Below are 25,493 nucleotides of genomic sequence, written 5' to 3'. Positions count from 1 at the left end.
CTTCTGTCTCTATATCATCAATAATGAGATGTTGAAGTATGCTAGCCCAAATAGAGCTGGGTTATTAGCTCTGCTATGCAGGCAATACAATAAAACTGGATTGATTCTCAACTGAACTTAGTTACAATTTATGCCTGTGCCATTGCCAGATCAAGAATACACTACACCCCTACCTTCTCTACAATTTTCAAGTACTGACCCCAGTGAAGTTTGGCCCTGTAACCTCAAATGATGTCAGATCACCCTCCCTCACGGACATATGCTTTCATGAGCCAAGTTTTAAACTGTTCAATTATCGCAAGAATGAGGTATTACCGAGTATGTTCATGCAATGACCTGCAACATTTGAACAAATAATCTAATCAGATCACTTTGAACACATTATAGCCAAGTTTTATGTTGAATCCTCAAACAGTTCTTTAGATATCAAAAGATCAGAGAACAAAAACATTTTGGGGATAAACTATGCTCTCTGTGGCCTTTAACTTTAAAGGACAGGTCCACCCCTGATAAAAGCTGATTTGAATGAAAGGAGAAAAATTCAACAAGCATGACACTGAAAATTTCATCAAAATTGGATGTAAAATAAGAAAGTTATGGCATTTTAAAATTTCGCTTAATTTCACAACACAGTTATATGTACATCCTGTTCGGTATGCAAATGAGTGGACTGATTATGTCATCCACTCTCTATTTCTTTTGTATTTTATTATATGAAATTTTCTTATTTTTTCTTCACTGTTCTGTGAAACAAAGTTCTATTTTTTCCTAAATATGTGGTATTTACATTGTTTTAACATTTTATGGTTAAGTAAAGTTGCTCCTTAATGTCAAATCTGTGAAAATTGAAATATTGTATAATTCAAGCCTATAAAAAACAAAACAATTAGTGAGTAATGAACATCATCAATTCTCTCATTTGCATAACACTGAGTTGTACATATAGCTGTTTTGTGAAAAATAAGCAAACTTTAGAATGTCATGACTTTCTTATTTCACATCTGATTTTGATGAAATTTTCAATGCTACGTTTGTTAAGTTTTTCACTATTTATTCAATTCAACAATTTTCTGTGGTGGACTTGACCTTTAACATACAAAGTAATGAGATTACCATCACTTCTACACTTGCACCTACAATTTATCTCTCAATGGATCCTTGTTATTAAAGGTCAAGTCCACCTCAGAAAAATGTTGATTTGAATCAATAGAGAAAAATCAGACAAGCACCAATGCTGAAAATTTCATCAAAATCAGGTGTAAAATAAGAAAGTTATGACATTTCAAAGTTATTTTTAACAAAATAGTTATATGAACGAGCCAGTTACATCCAAATGAGAGAGTCGATAATGTCACTCATTATTTCTTTTGTTTTTTATTGTTTGAATTATACAATAATACAATTTTTACGAATTTGACGATTAGGACCTCCTTGCCTGGACCACAAAATGTTAAAATAATGGAATTCCACATGTTCAGGGAGGAATGAAACTTCATTTCACATGACAATGACGAGAAAATCAAAATATTTCATATAATAAAATACAAAAGAAATAGTGAGTGAGTGATGTCATCAGTTCCCTCATTTGCATACTGACCGAGATGTGCATATAACTGTTTGTGAAATGAAGCGAAACTTTAAAACGTCATAACTTCCTTATTTTACATCCGATTTTGATAAATTTTTCAGTGTTATGCTTGTTGAATTTTTCTCTTTTTATTCAAATCAAATTTTTATTGGGGTGGACTTGTCCTTTAATAAGAACCCAGGACTGTTCATTACATGCAAGCTATGACGAATGGGGAAAACAAATGAAAGCAGCAGACATACCTGTTGTGTGTTGTAGTAACTGGATGCCAGAAGTCTATTCTACTAACCTCGGCCTCTAGCAACCTGACCTGACCAACCAACTCTGACATATGTTGCATCATCTAGAAAGCAAACATTTGATGCAACCAGATTAACATACATTTATGATGGTCATTAAAAAAGAATATCCTGAAATTCATTTACAATTTCCTTATATTGTGTGGATGGCAGATTTGGTGCAACACAAATTTTTCAAATGTAAAATTTGCATCCATTTGCTTATAAGTAGGCAAGGTTTGAAATTCGGTTGAAGCCTTACTCACATAGTTCTATGAGACCAGAGAGAGAAAAAACACACCAGTACCACTATCCAAGAACAAGGCAAAAGCAATTTTGTGTCTCGCCCAAATATGAAAATAATCAGAAATATCGTGATTTGCGAGGGCACGCAACAGAATTGTATCGAAACTTCATTGTGAAATGACTGGGATAGAATAACACTTGTCATAAGAGCCTTGTACATAGACTTTCATTTGACCTGAAAATGACCTTTGACCTTACCATGTGACCTCCGACTGCAGCATAACATGCAGGTCCCCTAAGTCCATCCTCCATCCAAGTTTGGTTGAAAAGTAATTAATGGTTGCGGAGTTAGATAAGAGTTTTGCATGTAAACTTTAACGTTGACCTGAAAATGACTTTTGATCTTACCATGTGACCTCCGACTGCAGCATAACATGCAGGTCCCCTAAGTCCATCCTCCATCCAAGTTTGGTTGAAAGTAATTAATGGTTGCGGAGTTAGATAAGAGTTTTGCATGTAAACTTTAACGTTGACCTGAAAATGACTTTTGATCTTACCATGTGACCTCCGACTGCAGCATAACATGCAGGTCCCCTAAGTCCATCCTCCATCCAAGTTTGGTTGAAAAGTAATTAATGGTTGCGGAGTTAGATAAGAGTTTTGCATGTAAACTTTTACGTTGACCTGAAAATGACTTTTGATCTTACCATGGACCTCCGACTGCAGCATAACATGCAGGTCTCCAAAGTCCATCTACCATCCAAGTTTGGTAGAAAAGCGACTTATGGTTGTGGAGTTATGTGTCATTATAGTTTTGTGACGGACGGACGACGGAAGGACCACATTTGGTCTTGCCTTCACCTCTGGTGGGTGAGACAAAAAGTAAAGAAACACTTTTTGTGCGTGATTAAAAAAAATAAATGCGTCTAAAAATTGCATAGAGGTTCACATACTGTACATAATTTAAGCATATTTCTGTAACCAGTCAGAAATATCCACAATAAAATAACAAAAAGGCAAAGTCATTCATAAGAGCGAACCTTGTAATAGACAGACATAGAGACACAAGGAGGTAGGGGAAATAACGAGCAAGATTTACCTGTGGAAGGTCATCATAAGTTGGATAGAGAGTTTTTAACTGGTCTGTATTTACACTGCTGAAGAATAGTGAATGGGCAAGTTTAGCTGAGCTACAGGCATCATCTAGAATTAAAAAAATAAAAGCAAAACAACAAAAATCAATGAACCAAGCTTGGTTGTAACTCCCATCTTTCAAACAGACAGGCTGTGGGCTTGAATACCAGCATTTGCATGTTTTCCTTCAACAAAAAATTTACCAACATCTTGCTGCCCTCAACCTAAGTGAGGTAAATTGCTACATGGCAGTATTAATTCATTGAATGCATTATGACTATATGCACAAAAATTTAACCTATTAAATCTAGCCGGGGGGGGGGGGGGGTGGCTCGGAGCCCCCTCAACGATTAGTGCAATATTTTCCCCACATGAAATTTTTTTTACCACACTGACTTTTTACTTTCAAGTCTTGCGCATCTTTTGAGTGACACCCCGGTACGCTAGTTAGTAATTATGCAACATTTTGTAAGTGCATGTCATATCAAAAATTTCTAAAAAATATGATTTTGTGAACAAAGTCAATGCAAATGGTGGTTTCAAACCAAAAATCATAAATGTATGATAATTTCAATTTTGCTGGTCTAAACGGATTCATTTGATACTGCTTAAGATCTCAAGAGTCCCTGACAAAGTTCATCGAAAAAAACAATGTAAAACAAAGAAATACATAAGAAATTGAAAAAACAATGTAATACCCGGTACATAAGAAATTGATCTGATATCATAATTTTTCCTGTACATTTGCTAAGAACACCACAAAGGTGGTTTTGAAAACCCACAGTTGACTCCATGGTTTATGCAGATTTCCTGTATAAATTACGCTTAATTTAGCGCATATTGGGCATGTGTATAACAAAAAATAAAGCGTAAAATAAGCATAATTTAAACAGATAATCTGCATAAACCATGAGTTTTCAAAACCACCTTTGTGAATTCGGCTTCTACACCAAAAATTTGGAGCTTTATTTAGGAAGTTAGAGGAAAAAGTATAATTTTGCCTACTAATTATGCATAAATTAGCATAATCAATTAATAGCAATATGCATGAAATGAAATAATGCAGAATTTTGTAGATTATAGCCTGGGAGCCCCCCCCCCCCCGACCATATGATCTCCCAAAATACCCCAGCCTAAGTAGGGATACGAGGCAACTCAAGCTACAGCTGGGGTAATATAATTCAGCTTTGTATCCTCTGGAAAAGTTATATATAAACAAAGCTTTCAGGGTTTTTTCCAATACAATATTGAATTAAAAAAAACACATGAGTTATTATATTGGAAAGAATCACTCAAGATACTTACGTGCAAGCACACTATGTAATGTGACATCAATCAACTTGTTTCCTGTTTCTTTGCCACCTATTGAACATATGGAAGAAAAATTATGAATAAACTTACATATGACTGTGTACATCTGACCGGGGTCTTCCTGATTTGTCTCTTCACATGAATGTTGAAAAACCTCTCAATAATTTTTGCTTGAGCACTTCATGAAGCGAAGGATGAATGGACAAAAATGGGGGTCTGACATACAAAAATGTCAGTTAGTTTATGGAATTGCCCCCCCCCCCGCCATATTCAATTCAGAATTTACACATGAATACATGAATCATTGCTTGCTGAAGAAATCTGAATGCAGAACTATATTCAGACTCAATGGCCAACATTACATAAAAATATAGAACCCTAAAAAAGAAACAAGTGGAGTACCTCTGGCAGTCTCGCCTGCAATACGTGGTTCAATATAACATCATCCTTAAAAATGACATTAGAATAATTATTCACATTTTTTGTTTTTAATATGATAATAAGATACCATGATCATTGACCCCCAATTGACATCTGACCTTGATCATGTGACCTAAGACTTGTGCAAGATGATCGGTGATACTTGATTACCCGTATGTCCACATTTCATGAACTATAACCATAAACTTTTAAATTATGATGGTCAAAGTTCATTGACCTTGTCAGATTTTGTTTGATTCCCTCAACATAATCTAAGTGCATTGACCCTTATGATCTTTGACCTTGGTAATGCAACCTAAAACACAGGCAGGATTTTCAGTAATACTTGATTGCCCTTATGTCCAGATTTCACAAACAAGGTCAATATACTTCATACTAGTTATGACATTTAAAAAACTTAACCTTTGGTTAAGATTTCAATGTTGACACCACTGCTGTCGGAAAAGCGGTACATATTATAGTCTTGCTCTGCTATGCAGGCGAGACAAAAAATGGGAGGTAGGGGGTGACTGATCAAGTCACCCTTTAAATTTCTTTGCAATGCCAGATGTTCTCACCATGTCGTTTTCATAAAACCAACAATACGAGGAGGGATTTTTAAATAATCCCAAGGTTACAAAACTTTATTTGTAAATTTGGGACAAATCAACTTCTACACAAAAATTAAGCTTTGCTTTCTATATTTCTTTTTGACAAAATAAATCTAGGAAAAATAAGTGCCAGGAATACAATAAACAAATAATGGGGCATCCACAAACCATATTTTAAGTAACGGTGTGAAATAAATGATTGAAAAACTAATTTCACTCACCATACTTTACGTGGAGCAATACTGACTTGCCAAGGGATGAAAACTTGTAATTATTTTCTTGGAAAGCTTGCAGTCTCCATTCTTGAAGGCTGTAGAAGGTGTATGGGGAAAAGATGGCAGCTTGTTACGCAACTTAAAACAATAAGATCCTGCCACGACAATCATGTACAAATACGTGTAAATGTTCCATTGCATTCTATCGCTATTTTATACACAAAAACAACGAAATTATGCTCTCGTTGATTTGGGGAGTGCTAACTGCAGCTGGATATTGTTCCATGTAAGCAAGGAGCCAGTGGCTTTTCACTGACTAATTTGTTCTTAGCCAATCAGATGCAAAGGATTTCAGTAGCTTATAACAGTTGTCTGCAAAATCACTATTTGTTTTATGAAATGCTCCCCAAACAAACCAAAAAACTTAGAGATGACATTACATATCCTGCATATGCTAATGAGTCACATCAGGGGCGGATCCAGGATTTTCCAAAGGGGAGGGGGCAAAATTTTTGGAGGATATTTCGTACCCGAAAAAAAATTGAGAAGCAAAAAAAATATATATATATTTTGTACCAAAAAAAGATTTTCAACAACAATAAAAAGATATTTCGTACCCCAAAAAAAATTTGACAAGCAAAAAAAAAAAAGGTCTTCACTTTCAAGAGGGGGATAACCTCAGTTTAAATGGAATTTTTACATCAAAAATGTTAGTTTTGCTTCTAAAATAAGTGGATCTGAGCCTGAGTCACATTAACAAATTCAGAAAAATAACAAGCTCATATGCAAGTGATAGGTTACTTGATATTGGTGTATTTTGATTGAAACATTGACAATGAAATGATGAATATTATTACCTTTGGAGGAGGAGGATCTCGGACTTCATTTTCTCTATATCTGCCTCTGATTGGTTGGTTACCTTTCCAGGTCTGCTCAATAATTCTTGTTCTGCCTCCAGCTTCATCGTACTTTCCTCTAAACTCTTTATCTCTCCTTCTAACCTTCTCCTCTTGCTGCAAACATAAGTCAAAATCATTTCATTTTAATTCCATCATGTTAAAAGTGGGAGCTTTCCACAATCAACACATAAAACCAAATTTTATTCCAAAATGAAGCAGTCAAAATGGAATATGATTTCAAGACATTATGAGCAGTTTATAATTTACTCTTTGAATATGCAAATCATCAAAAGAAATCATGTTAAAACTCACAAACTTTTAACAAGGAGCTAATATCAAATAGAAAATAGATTTGTCAAATATTTGTCCAGTAATGAAAAAGATAATATTCTTATTAAGCACACCAAATCTTTCCCTCCTGAACAATGTGTGTGAGTTTCTATGTATCGATCAGTCTGGGATATAACATATAAGAGTTCATTGACCTTTAAATGACCTTTGATCTTAGCTATGTTCCTGAAATGCGCACAGGGTATTCAGGGACACATTGCTGCTCTAAATATGTTTCATGAACTCGATCATGAACTCGATCCATAAACTTTTGAAATTACATGTATGATGACAATTTCACAAATATCCCCAACATTACCAAAGTTTGTTTACTCTAAATGACCTTTGCCCTTGGTCATGTGACCTGAAACTCGCACAGGATGTTCAGTATATGTACTTGATTGCTCTTATGTCCACGTTTCATGAACTAGATCCACAAGTCTGGTTGAAAAAAGACTTACGGTTGCAGAGCTACGTGTCATAAGAGAGTCTTGCATGAAAATTTTTAACGTTGACCTGAAAATGACCTTTGACCTTGTGACCTCTGACTGCAGCACAACATGCAGGTCCCCTAAGTACATCTACCATCCAAGTTTGGTAGAAAAGTGATATACGGTTGCGGAGTTATGTGTAACAATTTATATGAAGGACTGACAACGGAAGACATTTGGATCCCTAAGTCTCGTCCTCACTGGTGGGCGAGACAAAAAGTGAAATTTAAACCACTAATTTCACACTAACTGTTATTTTATGTGGACATATTTATGTACAAAATACATGTCAGCATGAGGACTTTGAAAAGCATATTTTTGCACTTTTTGCGCTGTTATTAGTGCTCTTAAATGCTATGGACGTGTTTGGAGTACATGTCTTCTGATCGCGAATCCAGCGACCCGCGAAAAATTTTGGAACCCCGGCGATTCGCGAAAAGTTATATATGCGAAAATAACAGCTCTTACAGTACTTGTTAGCTTTTAAGTTAAAGGAGAAATATATTGATTATGAATGTGGTCTTATTATATATCAATGGAAAGGTAATGATGTGGGGATCATCAGTGGGTCATTCAAAAATACCGAAAATAATACAAAAAGGTGAAAATCGCCGATTAAAAAACGCTAAAATGCCCCTCCGAAATATGCCTCGCATCGGTCTCTGAATTGACTGGAATTTGATGACGTCACTGTCTGTACGAGAGGCGTGATTGGCTCCCCATGTGAAGCTCCACTTGCATGCAAAACCTGTTGCGTGGGTACGTTTTCTCCACACTGTCACTGAATACTTCTATCACGAAATGAAAGAAAACCCAGAATTTTATCTAGATTTGGATTTTCAAATTGATGATGTTAAAGATGAAGAGAATGATGATGAAGTGAACAACACAGTGAGGTAGTTGGAGGTAAATAATGGGGAACAATGCCGATGATTATGATGAAAATTCAACTTGCCTGACGATCACAAGTAAAGTCATGTACATGCCGATTCGCTACCAACTCATGCAGCTGCTGCTACAAGTGGTAGCTATATACGTACACCGCGCGGGCCAAATTAAATCCATGAAATGAATAACCACATCCAGAGAGTCTATCTAAGAAGGAAAATAATGATATAACTGTACTTACATACAAGTGAATAATCCGAATTAACCTGAAAGCAAATCAACTCAACGAATAGCAGCAGACGATATGCACCCATAGGCGGCGGAAGCGGGGGTGACGTGTCCCCCCTAAATTTTAGGTGGGGGGGACGGTCCCCCCCTAAATTTTGTTTTGATAACCTTTTTTTTTTTTTTTTTTTTTTTTTTTTTGCTTGTCAATTTTTTTTCCTGCGTCCCCCCCTAAATTCACGTGGACCCCCTTGACACGTGTGTTGTCCCCCATCAACCTTTTTTTTTTTTTTTTTTTTTTTTTTTGCTTCTCAAAAATTTTTGGGTCGCTTGTCCTATTTTTTTACATGTGTCCATCCCAAAATTTCAGGTGGACACCCCCTAAATTTATTGGCTTCCGCCGCCAGTGTATGCACCGACGATGAACTTCATGTGGCTGGGATAGATTGTCACTCGTTCTGTTAGATGTAATTTGTAACTCATTAATTTGACAAAATTACGAAACTCGGGGAATTATTTATATATATAAAAATATAGTAACATCTCTTATTATTTTTTGTATTACGATAAAACCTCTTTTGAAGGAAAAGTTGAGATAAACTAAAATTACTTTTAAATCCCCCCCCCCCAACATGCGTAGCTTGTATGTCATTGCAAACAAACCATCGCAAACATGCACGTATTCCTTCCTTGCTGATTGAGAGCTGTGCAACACGTGCATAGATCTATTCTCTCAGTCTCAGCCAAGGCGAGCAAACAATACGGCATGTGTTGTTGTGATGGTTTGTTTACGATCACATAATGCTACGCATGATGGGATGATCTTTTACATCTAATTTACCTCAACGTTTTCTTCAAAAACAGGTTTTATCGTAATTCAAAAAATGATGAGATGTTACTATATTTTATATAGAATAATAATTCCCCGAGTTTCGTAATTTTGTCAAATTAATGAGATAAAAGTTACATCTAACAGAACGAGTGACAATCTATCCAGCCACATGAAGTTTATCGTCAGTGCATATGCCATATCGTCTGGTACTATTCGTTGAGTTGATTTGCCTTCAGGTTCGGATTATTCACTTGTTTGTAAGTACAGTTATATCATTTTCCTTCTTATGATAGACTGTCTGGATGTGGTTATTCATGTTCAGCATGAATTCAATTTGGCCCGCGCGGTGTAGCTAGCACTTCCAGCAGCATGAATTGGTAGCGAATCAGTATGTACATGACTTTACTTGTGATTGTGTTGCAAGTTGAATTTTCATCATCATCATTCTCTTCATCTCAAAATCATCAATTTGAAAATCCAAATCTAGATAAAATTCTGGGTTTTCTTTCGATCATTTCGGGATCGAAGTATTCAGTGACAATGTGGAGAAAATGTACCCTTGCAACAGGTTTTGCATGCAAGTGGAGCTTCACGTGGGAGAGCCAATCACGCCTCTCGTACAGACAGTGACGTCATAAAAAATTCCCCAATTTCGCGGACGTAATTCTGCGTGTTTGAAGCATTCAGAGAGAGAACTTTAAACTATCAATTAACTGAGTTTCATCCGTCTCCATGATAAATGATGTACACCATCGTGTTCTCCTTATTTTCTCCTTTATTGTGATATATGATTCTCCAGTTTTACGATTTTCAATATATTTCTACTTTAATCATTTCGAATGAAGATATTAACAAACCATTCAGTCTCTTGTACTGCCTGTTCTTGTTCTTTGAGATTTGATTCCATTAATTCCAATCGTTGTTGATTTGCAATCCATTCTGATTTCTCTTCTTCAGACGGCAATTTCATTTCTTCTATGCTCTTGATTGCATCATCCAATGAACTCTCAACTAAAAAACAATAACAATAAATCTATATCATAGTACATTATAAATTTAATAAAAAATGTATAAATATAATAACTGCAATAAGTTAGCAGGCGGGGGGGGGGGGGGTTGACCCATGCCCTCAACAAATCTAATGACCACACTGCCGGTCAAAATTTTCTGACCCATGCCCTCGACAAATCTCATGACCACACTGCCAGTCAAAATTTTCTGACTGGGGAAATTCTACATTTCTTATGTATTTAAAGGTAAATTCCAGTTGTGATAACGAAATCAAAATGAGTTCGTACAGAATCCAATGAAATGACCACCAAAGTGTCTGTTTGTATAAAAAAACTTATGTGCCAAAGGATTCTGGAAGAAATTGTGTAATTGCTGAGAAATCAGCAAATAAGCACAGGATTCGGGTCAAGCGTCGTCACGACATTCAAGGCAATAATTATACCCTGTCCCACGTGCGCTTATCTGTGTTGGTGATCTTCAGTATGAACATTTTTCAGCGTAGATTTCAAGATTTCACAAAGTTCAGTTTATGTAACTGTACCAGATCTAGATCCTCGATGATATACTGACAATTAAGCCTTGTTTTACAGATTTTCTCATGAAATCAGTATTTACTGTAACTACAGGCATTTCTCTTTAAGTCATTTATACTCAAGTCGGGCCCAGGTCAATTGGAGACCCCCCCTGGGAGTCATACGCAGAGCTGGGAGAGATCAGCAGACAGCCATTCCTTTTCGACATACATTATGTATTTCTAGGTTTTTCCTACTTATTGTTTGTTATGAACATCATCAGCGATACTATTTCAGTCATAAATAACATCAAATCAATTGCTTTTAGTCAGTAAAAGCAAACAATGATGAAAAATTTTCCAATTTGGCTACACAATAGAATTTGTGTTGGATTTGTACAGTGTACATGAAATCACATGTTTGAGCAATGTTGAGACTGACATTTATTTACCTAATGTTGCCTAACTTCAGAACCGCACACCCCAGGTGTCGCAAATTTTGGTCTCAAAAGTTGCAGGAGTCTTGAAAGTAAAAAGTCAGCGAGAGGATTTATTGCCCCCCCCCCCCCCCCAAAAAAAGGTGACAAAATATGTCCAAAAATACACAATATACACATCTTCAATGGGGAATGGTCCCATGGTACCCACAAAATACTTTGGGCGGCACCATCTCAATTTTGGACCGATTTGATAAATGAGGTATAAAAAGCTCAGGAAAATGCCCTTCTTTGTTTAAGCTGGTGCCCTAAAGCAAACTGAAACATCATTTTATAGCCTACCTCTTATGACTATAAGACTTACCAGAGTGTAATTGCTGCAACAGTTCCTCAATTGTAGATATTGAACTTGTCACCTTGGCTAGCTTGTTTCCAAAGTGCTGGCTTGAATCCTGCCAAAGAAATGCACCGAAATGGCCTTCATTCAGGCATAGCTCCAGCCAATAAACACAATAGATTTTAGGGGCCAAATATTGTGCAAAAACAGAGCAGCCTATGAAATTTCATTTTATCCAAGAAGGCTGGATCTGACAGTCTTCATTCAATGCAGTATGCTCATCAATAGAGTTGAAATTTTAGCTGGAATGCTCCCCAGGGAGTAGAGAAAGTACATTGTTTACAGGCAAGACAGTCATATGACCAGGGTAATTAACATGCAAACAATATGTAAACAAAATTTATCATAAAAAAGAAACATTTATATGATGACCCTAAATGGCCTTTGACCTTGATCATGTGAACTGAAACTCATACTTGGAGGAGGTATATATTTTTTGCATTATCTGAGAAGCTACTCAGACTAGGGAGATATTGGACCGTTGGCGATTCAATGTATGCACATTTCTTGTCCTACTTTATTTTGTTGATCTCAACACATGATATTCTTACCTGCATGGTTGTCGTGGTATTCTTGATCATTTGTAGCCTCCAACCTTTCATCTTGGTTTTAGAGGATGCTTTACAATACTTCTCTAGATTCTTCCCTTTCTCAAGTATCTCAGAACACTGGTGGAGAGAAATACAAGTTACTATCATTTATAGCAGTGTAGGACATACATCAGGGGGATTTTCCCCTCATCACAGTCCAATTTCCCTGGATTTTCAAAAAAAAATTTGAACAAGTATCTTTCCTAGAGTCGCCCCAAGATTTGCCACTAAAAATATTCAAGAATAATCAGAAAATCAACAAGCTATCGATTCTAATTCAGAATCTGTATTGAATGCAAATTTGCTATCAATTGCAAGATCACTTTGAGTTCTAACATTTCCTATTGATTGTATTTACTTGCAATGTTCATATTGTAACCAGGGCTCGACACTAGCGGCGGTCCGACGGTCCCAGACCGGTAAAAATCGCTGTTGGGCCAGTAGATTTTCAGAAATTGGAAGATTTACTGGTCCGACATGACCAGTAAAAAATATCATTGTCGGGCCAGTAATTTTTCCAAAAATAGCAAGATTTAAGGGTCCGACATGACCAGTAATAAAAACCATTGTTGGGCCAATAACTTTTCCAGAAATGGTCAAATTCACAGCAAACCATTTCCCCCGTTAAATTCTGCAATTCACACACAGAATACACACAGAATGAATCGCACGTGTTACTAGAGTACTATACAGCATGCATACAGTGTACATGTAGTCAGCCACACAATCCACATGGTGAATTCTCCGCTGGCCGCACGAACGAAGCCTGGCTAAACTCTGGCAGAAATCTCTCACAGAACTGTCAAAATTCACGGTTCATACTCATGAAAGGCTCTTATAATGTCCATATTTCCTAAAAATTGGAGTAACTCTGTCATCTGTAAGCAGTAAAAGGGTAAATTTTCACTTCTGTTTGGTTCAAACAGATCGGGTCTCGGTGTGGTATCGTCTGAATACATATTAGCCCCACATATGCATTTATGTGTGTGTTGATACACTTGGTTTCTGACTTTCTTTCGTAGGTATTTTTATTGAGCCAAAAAAGAAACAAATTATTTATAATAGTTTTAGCTTTCTTCCTCTGTTTTCTTCCTGTTTTCTTTCCTTCTTTCTTTTCAATCTTTCTTTTATTTTTTTTCTCTATTTCTTTCCTTCCTTCTTCTTTCCTCCTTCCTTCTTTCCTTCCTTCTTTCCTTCCTTCTTTCCTTCCTTCTTTCCTTCCTTCTTTCCTTCCTATTCTTTCCTTCCTTCTTTCCTTCCTTCTTCCTTCCTTCTTCCCTTCCTTCCTTCCTCCTTTCCTCCCTTCTTTCCTTCCTTCTTTCCTTCCTTCCATCCTTTCTTTCTTTCTTTCTTACTTTCCCTCCTTCCATCCTTTCTTTCTTTCTTTCTTTCTTTCCTTCTTTCCTTCCTTCTTTCCTTCCTTCTTTCCTTCCTTCTTTCCTTCCTTCTTTCCTTCCTTCTTTCCTTCCTTCTTTCCTTCCTTCCTTCTTTCCTTCCTTCTTTCCTTCCTTCTTTCCTTCCTTCTTTCCTTCCTTCTTCCCTTCCTCCTTTCCTCCCTCCTTCCCTCCCTTCTTTCCTTCCTTCTTTCCTTCCTTCCATCCTTTCTTTCTTTCTTTCTTTCTTACTTTCCTTCCTTCCTTCTTTCCTCCCTTCCTTCCTCCCTCCTTCCTTCCTTCCATCCTTTCTTTCTTTCTTTCTTTCTTACTTTCCTTCCTTCCTTCTTTCCTTACTTCTTTCCTTCTTTCCTTCCTTACATCCTTTCTTTCCGTCCATCTTTTCTTCCTTCCTTCCATCCTTTCTGACTTTCCTTCCTTCTTTCCTTCCTTCCTTCTTTCCTTCCTTCCTTCCTTCCTCCTTTCCTTCCTTCTTTCCTTCCATCCTTTCTTACTTTCCTTCCTTCTTTCCTTCCTTCTTTCCTCCTTTCTTTCCTCCCTTCTTTCCTCCCTTCCTTCCTCCTCCTTCCTTCCATCCTTTCTTACTTTCCTTCCTTCCTTCCATCCTTTCTTTCCTTCCTTCTTTCCTTCCTTCCTTCTTTCCTTCTTTCTTTCTTTCTTACTCTCTTCGTTTCTGTCTTGCTTTCTTTTTGTCCTTCATTCCTTCGTTTTACGGGGGGGGGGGGGGGGGGGGGGGGGTCACGAAGGCTAGAAAAATAAACTTGCACCTTTTTTTAATGTTTTCTTTACTTTTTGGGACCAGTAGATTTTAGGTTCGGACCAGTAAAAATTGGAAAAACTGGGTATCTACTGGTCCGACATGAATAGGTTGGACCAGTAGAAAAAATGGGTTAGTGTGGAGCCCTGTTGTAACATTCAAAACCCGCTTCCCCTGAAATAGTGTATCCCTTGACAATATCTGACCCTTCTATCAATGAAAAAAAAACCTACTCTTTCAGGACCAGCAGATTGCAATTCCTTGACAATGGGAACATTCTCTTCAAAGTGTTTTGGATCTTGTGATGCCACCGATTTCCTTAGCCTACAAAGAGAAAGTCAAAGCATTGTGTTAGTACAATCATAAAAACAAAAGGCCTCATTATCACATGTATATGACATCCTCAAATCATTCAGTAGTACTGAGCTTTAATTACAAGACTTAAAAAAATATTAATTTGCAGTGTATAATATAAAATAACATACACAAATGATAGATGCAATTCAATAATGTCAATGGCTTTAAAGGGGAATCCAGCCTTGGTCATAAAATGTAGTGTTGGAAAGGAAAAAATAAATAAAACAGAATGGTGAAAGTTTGAAAGAAATCGGACCAGCAATAAGAAAGTTATGGCTGCTTTAAAATTGAAATCCCTATGATTATGTAGATTTCAAATTGGCAACTGAGTAAGTAAATCATGACAAGAGGCAAGGACAACTTTCCCATAGGCCATGTACTTAATTATCAGGGATTTGTGGTTTTCTCCTAACTGCCCATTCCCATGGGGCAGCAATCTAAATATAACCCTGGTAGTATATTGTTTAATGTCCTCATGAAAGAAAAATAAAATTTGAAGTAAAACATTTGAAAAAATGACATATTAGCCATTTTATGTATTGGAGTACATGGAAGAGTAGTCCTTGCCTTACATCACTGTGACATCACATATGTGGCCAATTTGCAGTCTCCATGGATCTAGGGATTACCAATATTCACAACTTTAAAAAAAGCATAACTTTCTTATTATTTGTCAGATAGTGTTCAAACTTTCACCTATCAACTTGTCTGATTTTTCTTATTCCCCTAAGAACAAGTTTTTATTTGGGTTGGATTCCCCTTTAACAAAAGTAGACTTCACATCAGTTTATGAGTCATTGCAATACACTAGGCACTTAATGAATTTTGCGCAACTTAGTATTATCGGTTTCATCAGCTAACAAGTGGAGCCCCTATAGCAGTCTTGCCTGTATTACAGTGCCGACTTTAAAAACGACTATAAAATAATCATTCACAAAATACACACCATTGTTATAATACTATGTTCACTGAGCCTAATTGACATTTGACCTTGATCATGTGACCTAAGACTTGTACAAGATGATCAGTGATACTTGATTACCATGTCAACATTTCATGAAATAAATCGATAAACTTTCAAATATAGATATCAGAGAAATTTCGTATGTATTTATGTGTTTTTTAGACCTTCTATTCATTGTTTTTAGATGATATTTTTCAGGGACTCTGTTGAAATCATTAATAGCATGAAATAAATCTATTTAGACCAGCAAAACTAAAACTAATCATACATTTATGATTTTTGGTTGAAAACACAATTTGCATTGACTTTGCACATGAAATCACGTTTCTGAGCAATTTTGGTCTGACATGCCTTAACAAAATGTTGTGTGATTTTGAAACAAGCACTCACATAGAACTTTTAATTTAAAACAATATTTTTCAAAAACTTTTAAAGACTACATATGTATTGGAATTGAAAACAAATTGTCATTATTGCAAAAAAAAAAAACTTACTCTTGAACAGTTGGTGTGAGAAATTTGATGGCCCATTCGTACATATCAGCTTTAGGTTTAATGACACAGGTATCTTCTAATTGGCTGCTTAGTGTAGAAGGCTCAGAAATCTGAATGGACAAAAAAAAGAGACCTTTATACATTTGGAGTCAACTACAATCATCAAAGACCTAGTCCACCCCAACAAGAATGGGTAAACCCTAAAAAGACTGGGCTACTGGACGCCAAAATAGACAGGGGGCTAATTCAGCTCCCCCTTATGATCTCGGCAAACGATCACGCGATCGTGATGAAAATTGGCATGCGTGTTACGCATTGCGTAATCTACAAAAAGGAGAAATGTTACATTCATGAAGTTTTGCTAAATACACAATATGCATTGGATTTGTACACAAGTTCACGTTTTTGAACAATTTTTGGTCTGCATGCCCTTACGATATTTTTGCGTAATTTCGGAACCGCATACCCTGGGGTCACAAATTTTGTCTTAAAAGTTGCGTGCAAAAATGAGAGCAAAATGTCAGCGAGCGCCGCGGTGAAAACAATTTGTGCTGCAGATTTTCAAAAATTTTGAGGGGGGGGCTGAACCAGGCACCCCCTCCCCAGTAAATAAATATCAGCCCCTCAACCCTGAGATCTCAATTGTGAAAAGTATGATTTTCCTCTACATAGCTTGTCTGTTATCTAGAACACTGTTTAGTCAAATTTCTATTTCAAAATAAACTGTTTATAAAAACTTACCATTTCATCAAAATCAGATGTAGAATAAGAAACTTATGACATTTTCTTGTACATGTTTTTTCATCTTTATACTAGTATAAATGTGGGGGCGTCGTGGTCTAGATTTTCGTCTTTCAATCTGAAGGACGTGGGTTCAATTCCAAGCCATATTTTCCTTCAGCAAGAAATTTATCCCAATTAGGGCAACCTACATGTAAAATTACATTTGTTCACCAGCAGGTACTAGGTTAGAACACATTTTTCCTCATTTGCAATAAATTTACCCTTTCTTGTACTTCTCGAAGTTCTTTTACTTTTATGTTTTGCTCTCTTCTAGGCGCCTTGAGCAAAATCAAAATGGAAAAGATGTATAAATCATATGTAGTATTATTATTACCCAGGTGAGGTAAATGGATACCGGCAGGAAGTAATTCCTCAAAACACTGTGCGCACCAGAATCAGTAGACTAGCTTAGCCGGGGTAATATAGGAGTGCCCTGAGCACCTAGCAAGGTGGATACGTGCGCTATACAAATCCTTCATTTTCTAATTATTAGTATTATTATTATATATCCTTCAATGACCATTCTTTTTACTTCATTTGGGTTGCATGTGCACATAATCAGTATGAAATAAATTACACATTTAACCCTAAAAAGACTGGGCTATTTTGGAGGCTAGAAAAACTGGGGGGGGGGGGCCTTTTGGGCCCCCCTAAGATCTTGGCCGTTGGTCGTCCGATCGCAACCAAATTTGGCACACACATCCTTTGTCATGTCCTCTAAAAGAAAACATAGTCAAAATACTGATATTCATTGTATTTTTCAATATTTGCATAATTAATTATGCGAATATGCAAATTTTTATCAAAAAATTGAATTTTTCATACTTTGGTACCTATTGCGGTCCATAAATTCCCGTTTCAAGGTTTTCAGCTGTAAGAAGAGGTTGTTTATCATGGAATTGTGTTATTTCGTGCTTGAATTATTAGATATGCTTATGCAAATTAGTAATTACTAAATATGCAAATAAGTACTCTGCAAGCGTTATGTAGAGAAATACAACATTTGGCATGTTTTATTGCATTACACTCTCTTGCAATGAGCCAAAGCAATCTTGGAAGATAAACAAGTGATGTGTTACATGTACACTAGCTGGTGAAAACAAAGCATAAGAGATATCACATAATTTATGCAAATTATATTCATAATTAATTATGTGAATATGCAATTTTTTATCAAAAATGGAATTTTTCATATTTTGGTACTTATTGCGGTCCATAAATTCCTGTTTCAAGGTTTTCAGCTGTAAGAAGAGGTTGTTTATCATGGAATTGTGTTGTTTCATGCTTGAATTATTAGATATGCTTATGCAAATTAGTAATTACTAAATATGCAAATAAGTACTCCGCATGCGTTATGTAGAGAAATACAATAATTGGCATGTTTTATTGCATTACACTCTCTTGCAATGAGACAAAGCAATCTTGGAAGATACACAAGTGATGTGTTACATGTACACTAGCTGGTGAAAACAAAGCATAGGAGATATCACATAATTTATGCAAATTATATTCATAATTAATTATGCGAATATGCAAATTTTTATTAAAAAATTGAATTTTTCATATTTTGGTACCTACTGCGGTCCATAAATTCCTGTTTGCAAATTCTTGAGTATTCTAGATATATTTTGGGTTTGTGTAATATATAACTTATTCAATATCAATTATAGCATAATCAACTAAAGTGTGACATTACTTGTCTATTCAGTGTTTCCTGCACCCAAGAATATAGTTGTGCAAGCGATTCTGGTATTTTGCACTACTTTTCTTATGTTTTTCTTTGATTTTAATTTCTTATGTATTTCTTTATTTTGCATTTCTTATGTATTTCTTTATTTTTTATGCAATTTTTTCATTATTTTCATATCCTAGAACTGCTACTTGAATTCATAAGTGACATAATATAGAAAGAAACAAATAAAAATGTAGTTAGAAAACAATGTGTATAACATTCATTCAAATACCATACACTTTACACACAAACGAATACAAATTTCAATTTCTTACGTGACATGTGATACGAAAATGTTACGTAACTCCGCAACCGCGGCATGGGGGTATACAAATTTGGTATCAAAAGTTGCGCAAAACTCAAGAGAAAAGTCATGAAATGGCGACGCGAACGCTTCATGCGCAAAAAAGTTATCGCGATTTATGTACAGGGGGGGCTAAAAGGCCCCCCAGTCTTTTTAGGGTTAAAATTGTACAGTTTGCCAAGTAATGTCATTCATTATTCGGTACTTGCCTTTGTGGGACACATGACACTACGTTTGCCCATAGGAAGGTCGTTGAACTTGAATAACATTTGCAAGAAGTCTTCAACTGAACTTGAACCCCTCTCGGATGACAAGGGCAGATGGGAAAGGTTAGAGGTCAAATGGGATGCATCCATATAAGATGATGTGAAGACAGCTGTCAATAAATGAATTTGAATCAAAAGCTGATATTATTCGGCTGCTAAATTAAAACAAATTTATACTTGAAAATGAAAAGTAACTTCTGAGGCAAGATATATATCATTTTTTACAACATGTTCAGAGATGTAAGTGAATGAGTATTCTAGTCACTTGTTCATGTGCGCTATTCCAAATAGATTTTTTTTCTTCAATCGATAGGATTAATTTGACAGGATACTTGTAAAAAAATATTATTATGTAGAATCATGGGCGAGGCAATTCTTTGTATAAAATAATGAATAGATGCATGAATATCTGTTATTACTTCACTAAAACTAGGTGTATTATCATCAAATCTTTTGCACGGATTTGGTGGAAATTTAAAAAAGGGTCAAACTTGAATTCCATTCCTTTGCTATTCAATGTTTTGTCAATTTCTTATTCACAGTATTCCATTATGTACATTATATGTTAATGAGTAAAAGTGTTCCAAAATTCAATTTTCCAAATTCGATTACGACTATGTCCACATTTAAAAAACTATATCCATAAACTTTCAAATAATGATGCCCAAGTTCATTGACCTAAACCCTAAAAGGCCCGGGGGGGGGGGGATCAAGTCTCATGAATTATATCCATATACTTTCAAGTTTTGACATTAAAAAAAAACGTAAGTAAATATTTTGTTTTGACTCCCCAAACATAATCTAAGTTCATTGACATCTTTCATGCGAGACAAAAATTATTCATTAAAAACGTATCTATTCAAGAATGCCAGCTTACCATCTTCAATTCTCTGCCTCTTGTTTGAAGTCATGCACAAATCTTCAGTGTTGTCATTATCAATGGGCAGTTCATCCAAAATTCCTTTCTCATCTTCGGCATCAATCCAATCTGGCAAGATGATACTGTCCTTCAAAACAAATGATGCATGCGATTCCGAGTCAGGTGAACTAGTGGACCCCTCTTCATTAGCCTTGGACTTGCCTTCCTCACTGGAAGCAGATGTAGATCTTTGTGAGATTCCCTCTGTAAGTGAACTCAATTTCCTCTTCCCAGACCCTGTCACAGAGGAATTATTGATGGTGAAAGTGTCAGAGTTGCGACCCTGTTGGAGCTTTTCCTGTGCAGCTAGTTCTTCCCCTAGTTGATTGTCCTCATCCTGTTGGAGAGCGGGGTGAGTAAGAGTATACGTATCTGATGTCTTGTCATGAGGGATGTCACCACTGATATTTATCTCACCATCTTTCTGATGGATTTTCTCTTCAGCAGCATTGTTTGGTTGAATCTTGAAATCATCTATATCTCTCAAAGACTGTTCAGCATTGATCAAGGTGCTGACATCAGCAACCCGAGTGGTTTGTTGGGTATTCTTCATTTCTGATTCAGTAGAAAATTGTGGTAGAATCATTTTCTCAACTTTCATTCTTGGAAATGCAACATCCGAAGTCTCAGACTGGGTCTGATTTTTTCCTGATGTGTCGTCACATGTTGATTGGCTGAAAAGAAGTGTTTTACCCAGTACATCAGAGTTTACAGGTCTGCCTGCATGTGCATTTACGGTTGATGATGAATTCCTGGAAAGCACACATGCTGTCGATTCCATGCCTGTAGAAGGATCATCAGACCGAGAAATATGTGTTGGCTCCTCAGAACTGTTTTTAGGAATCTGTTTTGCTTTTGACAGTGGGGGTAAGACAACCCCAGCACATGTCATTTCCATGTTTGCAGTATCCTCATTATTGAACACATGTGTTTGATCATCTCTACACACCTTTCCCTCTACCTTCATTGACGGAAGTGTATCTATACATGTTGTCATCTCCATGTGTCCAGTGTTCTCATCATCATATATCTTTGTATTCTCATAGTCCTGCTGCCTCATCATCTTTGGTTGAGACGTTCCATGTTGTTTATCAAGACCTTCAGTCAGCTTCATATCATCTGTAGGAAGATCTGAGTTTTCTGAAGAGAAAGGTGCACTTACACATTCAGTCATTTCCATGAACGCAGTGTCGTCATTCTGCAAGATGTCCATGCCTTGCTTTCCCTTCCTTGTCCTCATCTGATAAGCCAGTCCTTCTGGTAGTTTTCTCAAGTAAGTAGTGTTTTCAAAACATGTTGTAGTGTCTTCAGCGGTCTTATTGGTATCATTGTCCACACTTTGAGTCAAACCTGATACAAAAGATGAAGCATGCTCTTTTTCTGAAGAAGGAAGCCCTGCTGAGGACAAAATTTTGCTTTGGTGTGCATTCTTAAAGGAAAATGCAGAGGTATTCACTCCAGTCATGACACAAGTCATCTCCATTGCTGCAGTGTCATCGGCGTTAAATACTCTGGTCTTGTCTTCATTAGCAGTTGCTTGTAGGATTTGAGGTTTTCCTCTTGACTGACTGCCTATGATAACAGGTTGATTCATGGCACAAGTCATCTCCATTGCTGCAGTGTCATCAGAGTTAAATACTCTGGTCTTGTCTTCATCAGAAGTTGCTTGTAGGCTTAGAGGTTTCCCTCTTGACCGACTGCCTATGATAACAGGTTGATTCATGGCACAAGTCATCTCCATCGCTGCAGTGTCATCGGCGTTAAATACTCTGGTCTTGTCTTCATTAGCAGTTGCTTGTAGGATTTGAGGTTTTCCTCTTGACTGACTGCTTATGATAACAGGTTGATTCATGGCACAAGTCATCTCCATTGCTGCAGTGTCATCAGAGTTAAATACTCTGGTCTTGTCTTCATTAGCAGTTGCTTGTAGGATTTGAGGTTTTCCTCTTGACTGACTGCTTATGATAACAGGTTGATTCATGGCACAAGTCATCTCCATCGCTGCAGTGTCATCGGCGTTAAATACTCTGGTCTTGTCTTCATTAGCAGTTGCTTGTAGGATTTGAGGTTTTCCTCTTGACTGACTGCTTATGATAACAGGTTGATTCATGGCACAAGTCATCTCCATCGCTGCAGTGTCATCGGCGTTAAATACTCTGGTCTTGTCTTCATTAGCAGTTGCTTGTAGGATTTGAGGTTTTCCTCTTGACTGACTGCTTATGATAACAGGTTGATTCATGGCACAAGTCATCTCCATCGCTGCAGTGTCATCGGCGTTAAATACTCTGGTCTTGTCTTCATTAGCAGTTGCTTGTAGGATTTGAGGTTTTCCTCTTGACTGACTGCTTATAAAAGGTTGATTCATGGCACAAGTCATCTCCATCGCTGCAGTGTCATCGGCGTTAAATACTCTGGTCTTGTCTTCATTAGCAGTTGCTTGTAGGATTTGAGGTTTTCCTCTTGACTGACTGCTTATGATAACAGGTTGATTGATGGCACAAGTCATCTCCATCGCTGCAGTGTCATCAGAGTTAAATACTCTGGTCTTGTCTTCATCAGAAGTTGCTTGTAGGCTTAGAGGTTTCCCTCTTGACCGACTGCCTATGATAACAGGTTGATTCATGGCACAAGTCATCTCCATTGCTGCAGTGTCATCAGAGTTGAATACTCTGGTTGTGTCTTTATCAACGACTGTTAATTGTGGGAGTTGTCCCTTGGCCTGACTACCTGTCATCAGTGTTTGATTTATGGCGCAGGTCATTTCCATATCATCTGAGTTATTGGCATCTTTTGCAGAATGAGTGTGGGACACTACTTTGCTTGAGACTGATGAAGGTATCGTTTTTTGTTGGTGGACACTCTCAATATGTAATGCTGACCTACTTGCTCCACTCACAACACATGTCATTTCCATCATGGCAGTGTCCTCCGAGGTAAAAACTCTAGTTCTGTCTTCATCTGACAATGCTGGAGCCCTTGGAAGTTCTTCTTTTACCTCCTTACCTTTGATTAGTGGCTGGGTAATGGCACAGGTCATTTCCATTTCAGCTGAATCATCTGCAGCTTGGTCAAGCACTCTGGTATGGTCTCCACTGCTTCCTTTTGCCACAACAGAAGATGAAACCACCACCTTTGGTTTTACAGCAGATACTGAATCGCCAACATCACACATCGCTTCATTTTTATCCAGTGACCTGTTCATTTCTTCCTGAGCTGACCTGATCCTGATGTCTTTTGTGTAATTACTGCAAGTGGTTATATCCATTTCATCATCTTCCGTGCAGGCTTCAAGTACAAAGGATGCAGCCACTGCTGATTTATCCCTAGAGGTTGAATTTAACATCGATGCTGTGGATGAAGAAACCTCTTGAATTGTGTCCAGGGCTAAGGACTTTCGAGTATTATTTCTTGTGCTGTGCAAAGCATTCATGTGGCCAGTTTTGCTATTATCTACCCCTGTTGTTTCGGCCCCACTACAATCGCTTCCAGCAATGGCATCATCAATTCTCTGGAGGAGTCTTGCGGTGGATTCATGGGGCATGTCAGCATAATCACTTTCTGACATTTTACCAAACACCTGAGTAAAATTCAAATTGGTTCCTGTTTGATTCAAAGTCCTTCCAAGGGATTTGTTAGTGCTGCATGAAATTCCTCCAAAATCCTTGAGGCACTCTGTCAGTTCCATTTTGTTTGTGTTCTCAGCATCGAAAATTCTTGTTGATTCTGCTGCCGGTCTTGCAAGCTTCTTCTGCATTGTCTCGAAACCTCCCATACACGTGGTCATATCCATCCCATTATCATTCTCAAACCCATCTCCCTGTCCTCCAAATATTCTTGTGATATCTCCAACTTTTTCTTTGTTTCCTTCATATCTGTTTGTGATGTCACTGGGGTCGTAACAAGTTGTGAACTCCATACCAAGATCCACATTCTGCTGCTGGCTTTGATGTTTCATTGAACCAAGTGCATCTGCAGCCACAACTGCTTGCAAGAAAGTGTTCTTGAAGCTGGATCCTTGAGGTCTGTCTTCCTGATCTTCTGCCTGTTGTCTGGATGTTGATGCAAAAGACCCAAATGCAGGCGCTGCAAACGATGAATCTGCTGCAATCACAGACTTCAGGAAACTGCTTTTCACACTACTTTCATTGATATCATTCTTCCTTTGTTCCACGTTGTAATTTGGAGGACACTGATTAAGTTGATTTGCAGCCCTGTAACAGTTATAAAAAAATAAAAATAAAAATGAAGGTTTAAAGTCAAGGGTACTCAAATTGTCCTAATTAAGCCTGAGTTGAACCAGGGTGTCACTGTGCTAAATCTGTCAAGAGCAGTGAATGACCAAAGAAAATCAGTGTCACCAAATACTGATAATATATTATTAACCAATTTAAGACCTACATTTCCTTTATCTAGATCTAAGACCCTCACGATACTATATAATAGCACAAAGCAGTATTTTTCAATTTTCTTGCTCATTCGTTTTCTTGTTATACTATTATTGCATTTTGAACACAATATATATTTTTTCATTCTTTAATGGTCATTGCATGTTACATATTTATTTATTTCCTCTATTATGTATTTTCTTATTGTAAACTGACATTGTTACTCTTCTGAATTTTTGGTGAGTATTGTTCAATAAAACCGAATTGAATTTGAAAAAAATCTGATATTATTGGTCAGTATCGTCATTATCCTGGTGCATGTGCACAGTCAATTTGCTCTCTTTCAATCGCAAATGCTGCAGTGTCAATGTCCCCTATGTTCATTAGTCGCAAACAGAACAAAATGGTGGAGCACATGCACCGGGATTATGATACAGGCCAATAAGTAAATTGCTAATCTCATTATACTGCAAGAAACATTACTCAGACTTTGAGACCTCTAAAGGGCACCACACACCTTATGACTGTTCGTGATCCAATTTTGAAACAATTTGCATTTTGCTCATTTTATTTGAGGTTTAAATTAATTGAAAGAATACTAATATAACAATTTTGAAAGATTGTAAAGGCTAAAGTAGTTTCAAATCGTAGCCAATCGTACGACTGCTATGACGTCATTACGACGAGATGTTAAATTCGCTTTTATTCTAAGAAGGATGATAGC

The 25,493-nt window shown here is 37.0% G+C and overlaps 1 protein-coding gene across 1 annotated transcript in view; it reads right to left on the bottom strand.

Moving 5' to 3' along the window:
* Positions 1–25,493, bottom strand: part of LOC121418230 — a 43,583-nt gene that overhangs the window by 2,623 nt on the left and 15,467 nt on the right. The window contains 12 exon segments of the mRNA XM_041611976.1: positions 1,831–1,931; positions 3,212–3,315; positions 4,552–4,608; positions 5,810–5,898; positions 6,661–6,816; positions 10,326–10,479; positions 11,792–11,879; positions 12,376–12,492; positions 14,799–14,889; positions 16,381–16,490; positions 19,409–19,575; positions 20,343–24,595. Of these exon segments, the coding sequence (XP_041467910.1) occupies positions 1,831–1,931; positions 3,212–3,315; positions 4,552–4,608; positions 5,810–5,898; positions 6,661–6,816; positions 10,326–10,479; positions 11,792–11,879; positions 12,376–12,492; positions 14,799–14,889; positions 16,381–16,490; positions 19,409–19,575; positions 20,343–24,595 (5,487 nt within the window).

The sequence above is a fragment of the Lytechinus variegatus genome, chromosome 7 (assembly GCF_018143015.1).
Source record: "Lytechinus variegatus isolate NC3 chromosome 7, Lvar_3.0, whole genome shotgun sequence".
In the NCBI taxonomy this organism is placed as follows: domain Eukaryota; kingdom Metazoa; phylum Echinodermata; class Echinoidea; order Temnopleuroida; family Toxopneustidae; genus Lytechinus; species Lytechinus variegatus.
This window is presented reverse-complemented; position numbering and strand designations above follow the sequence as displayed.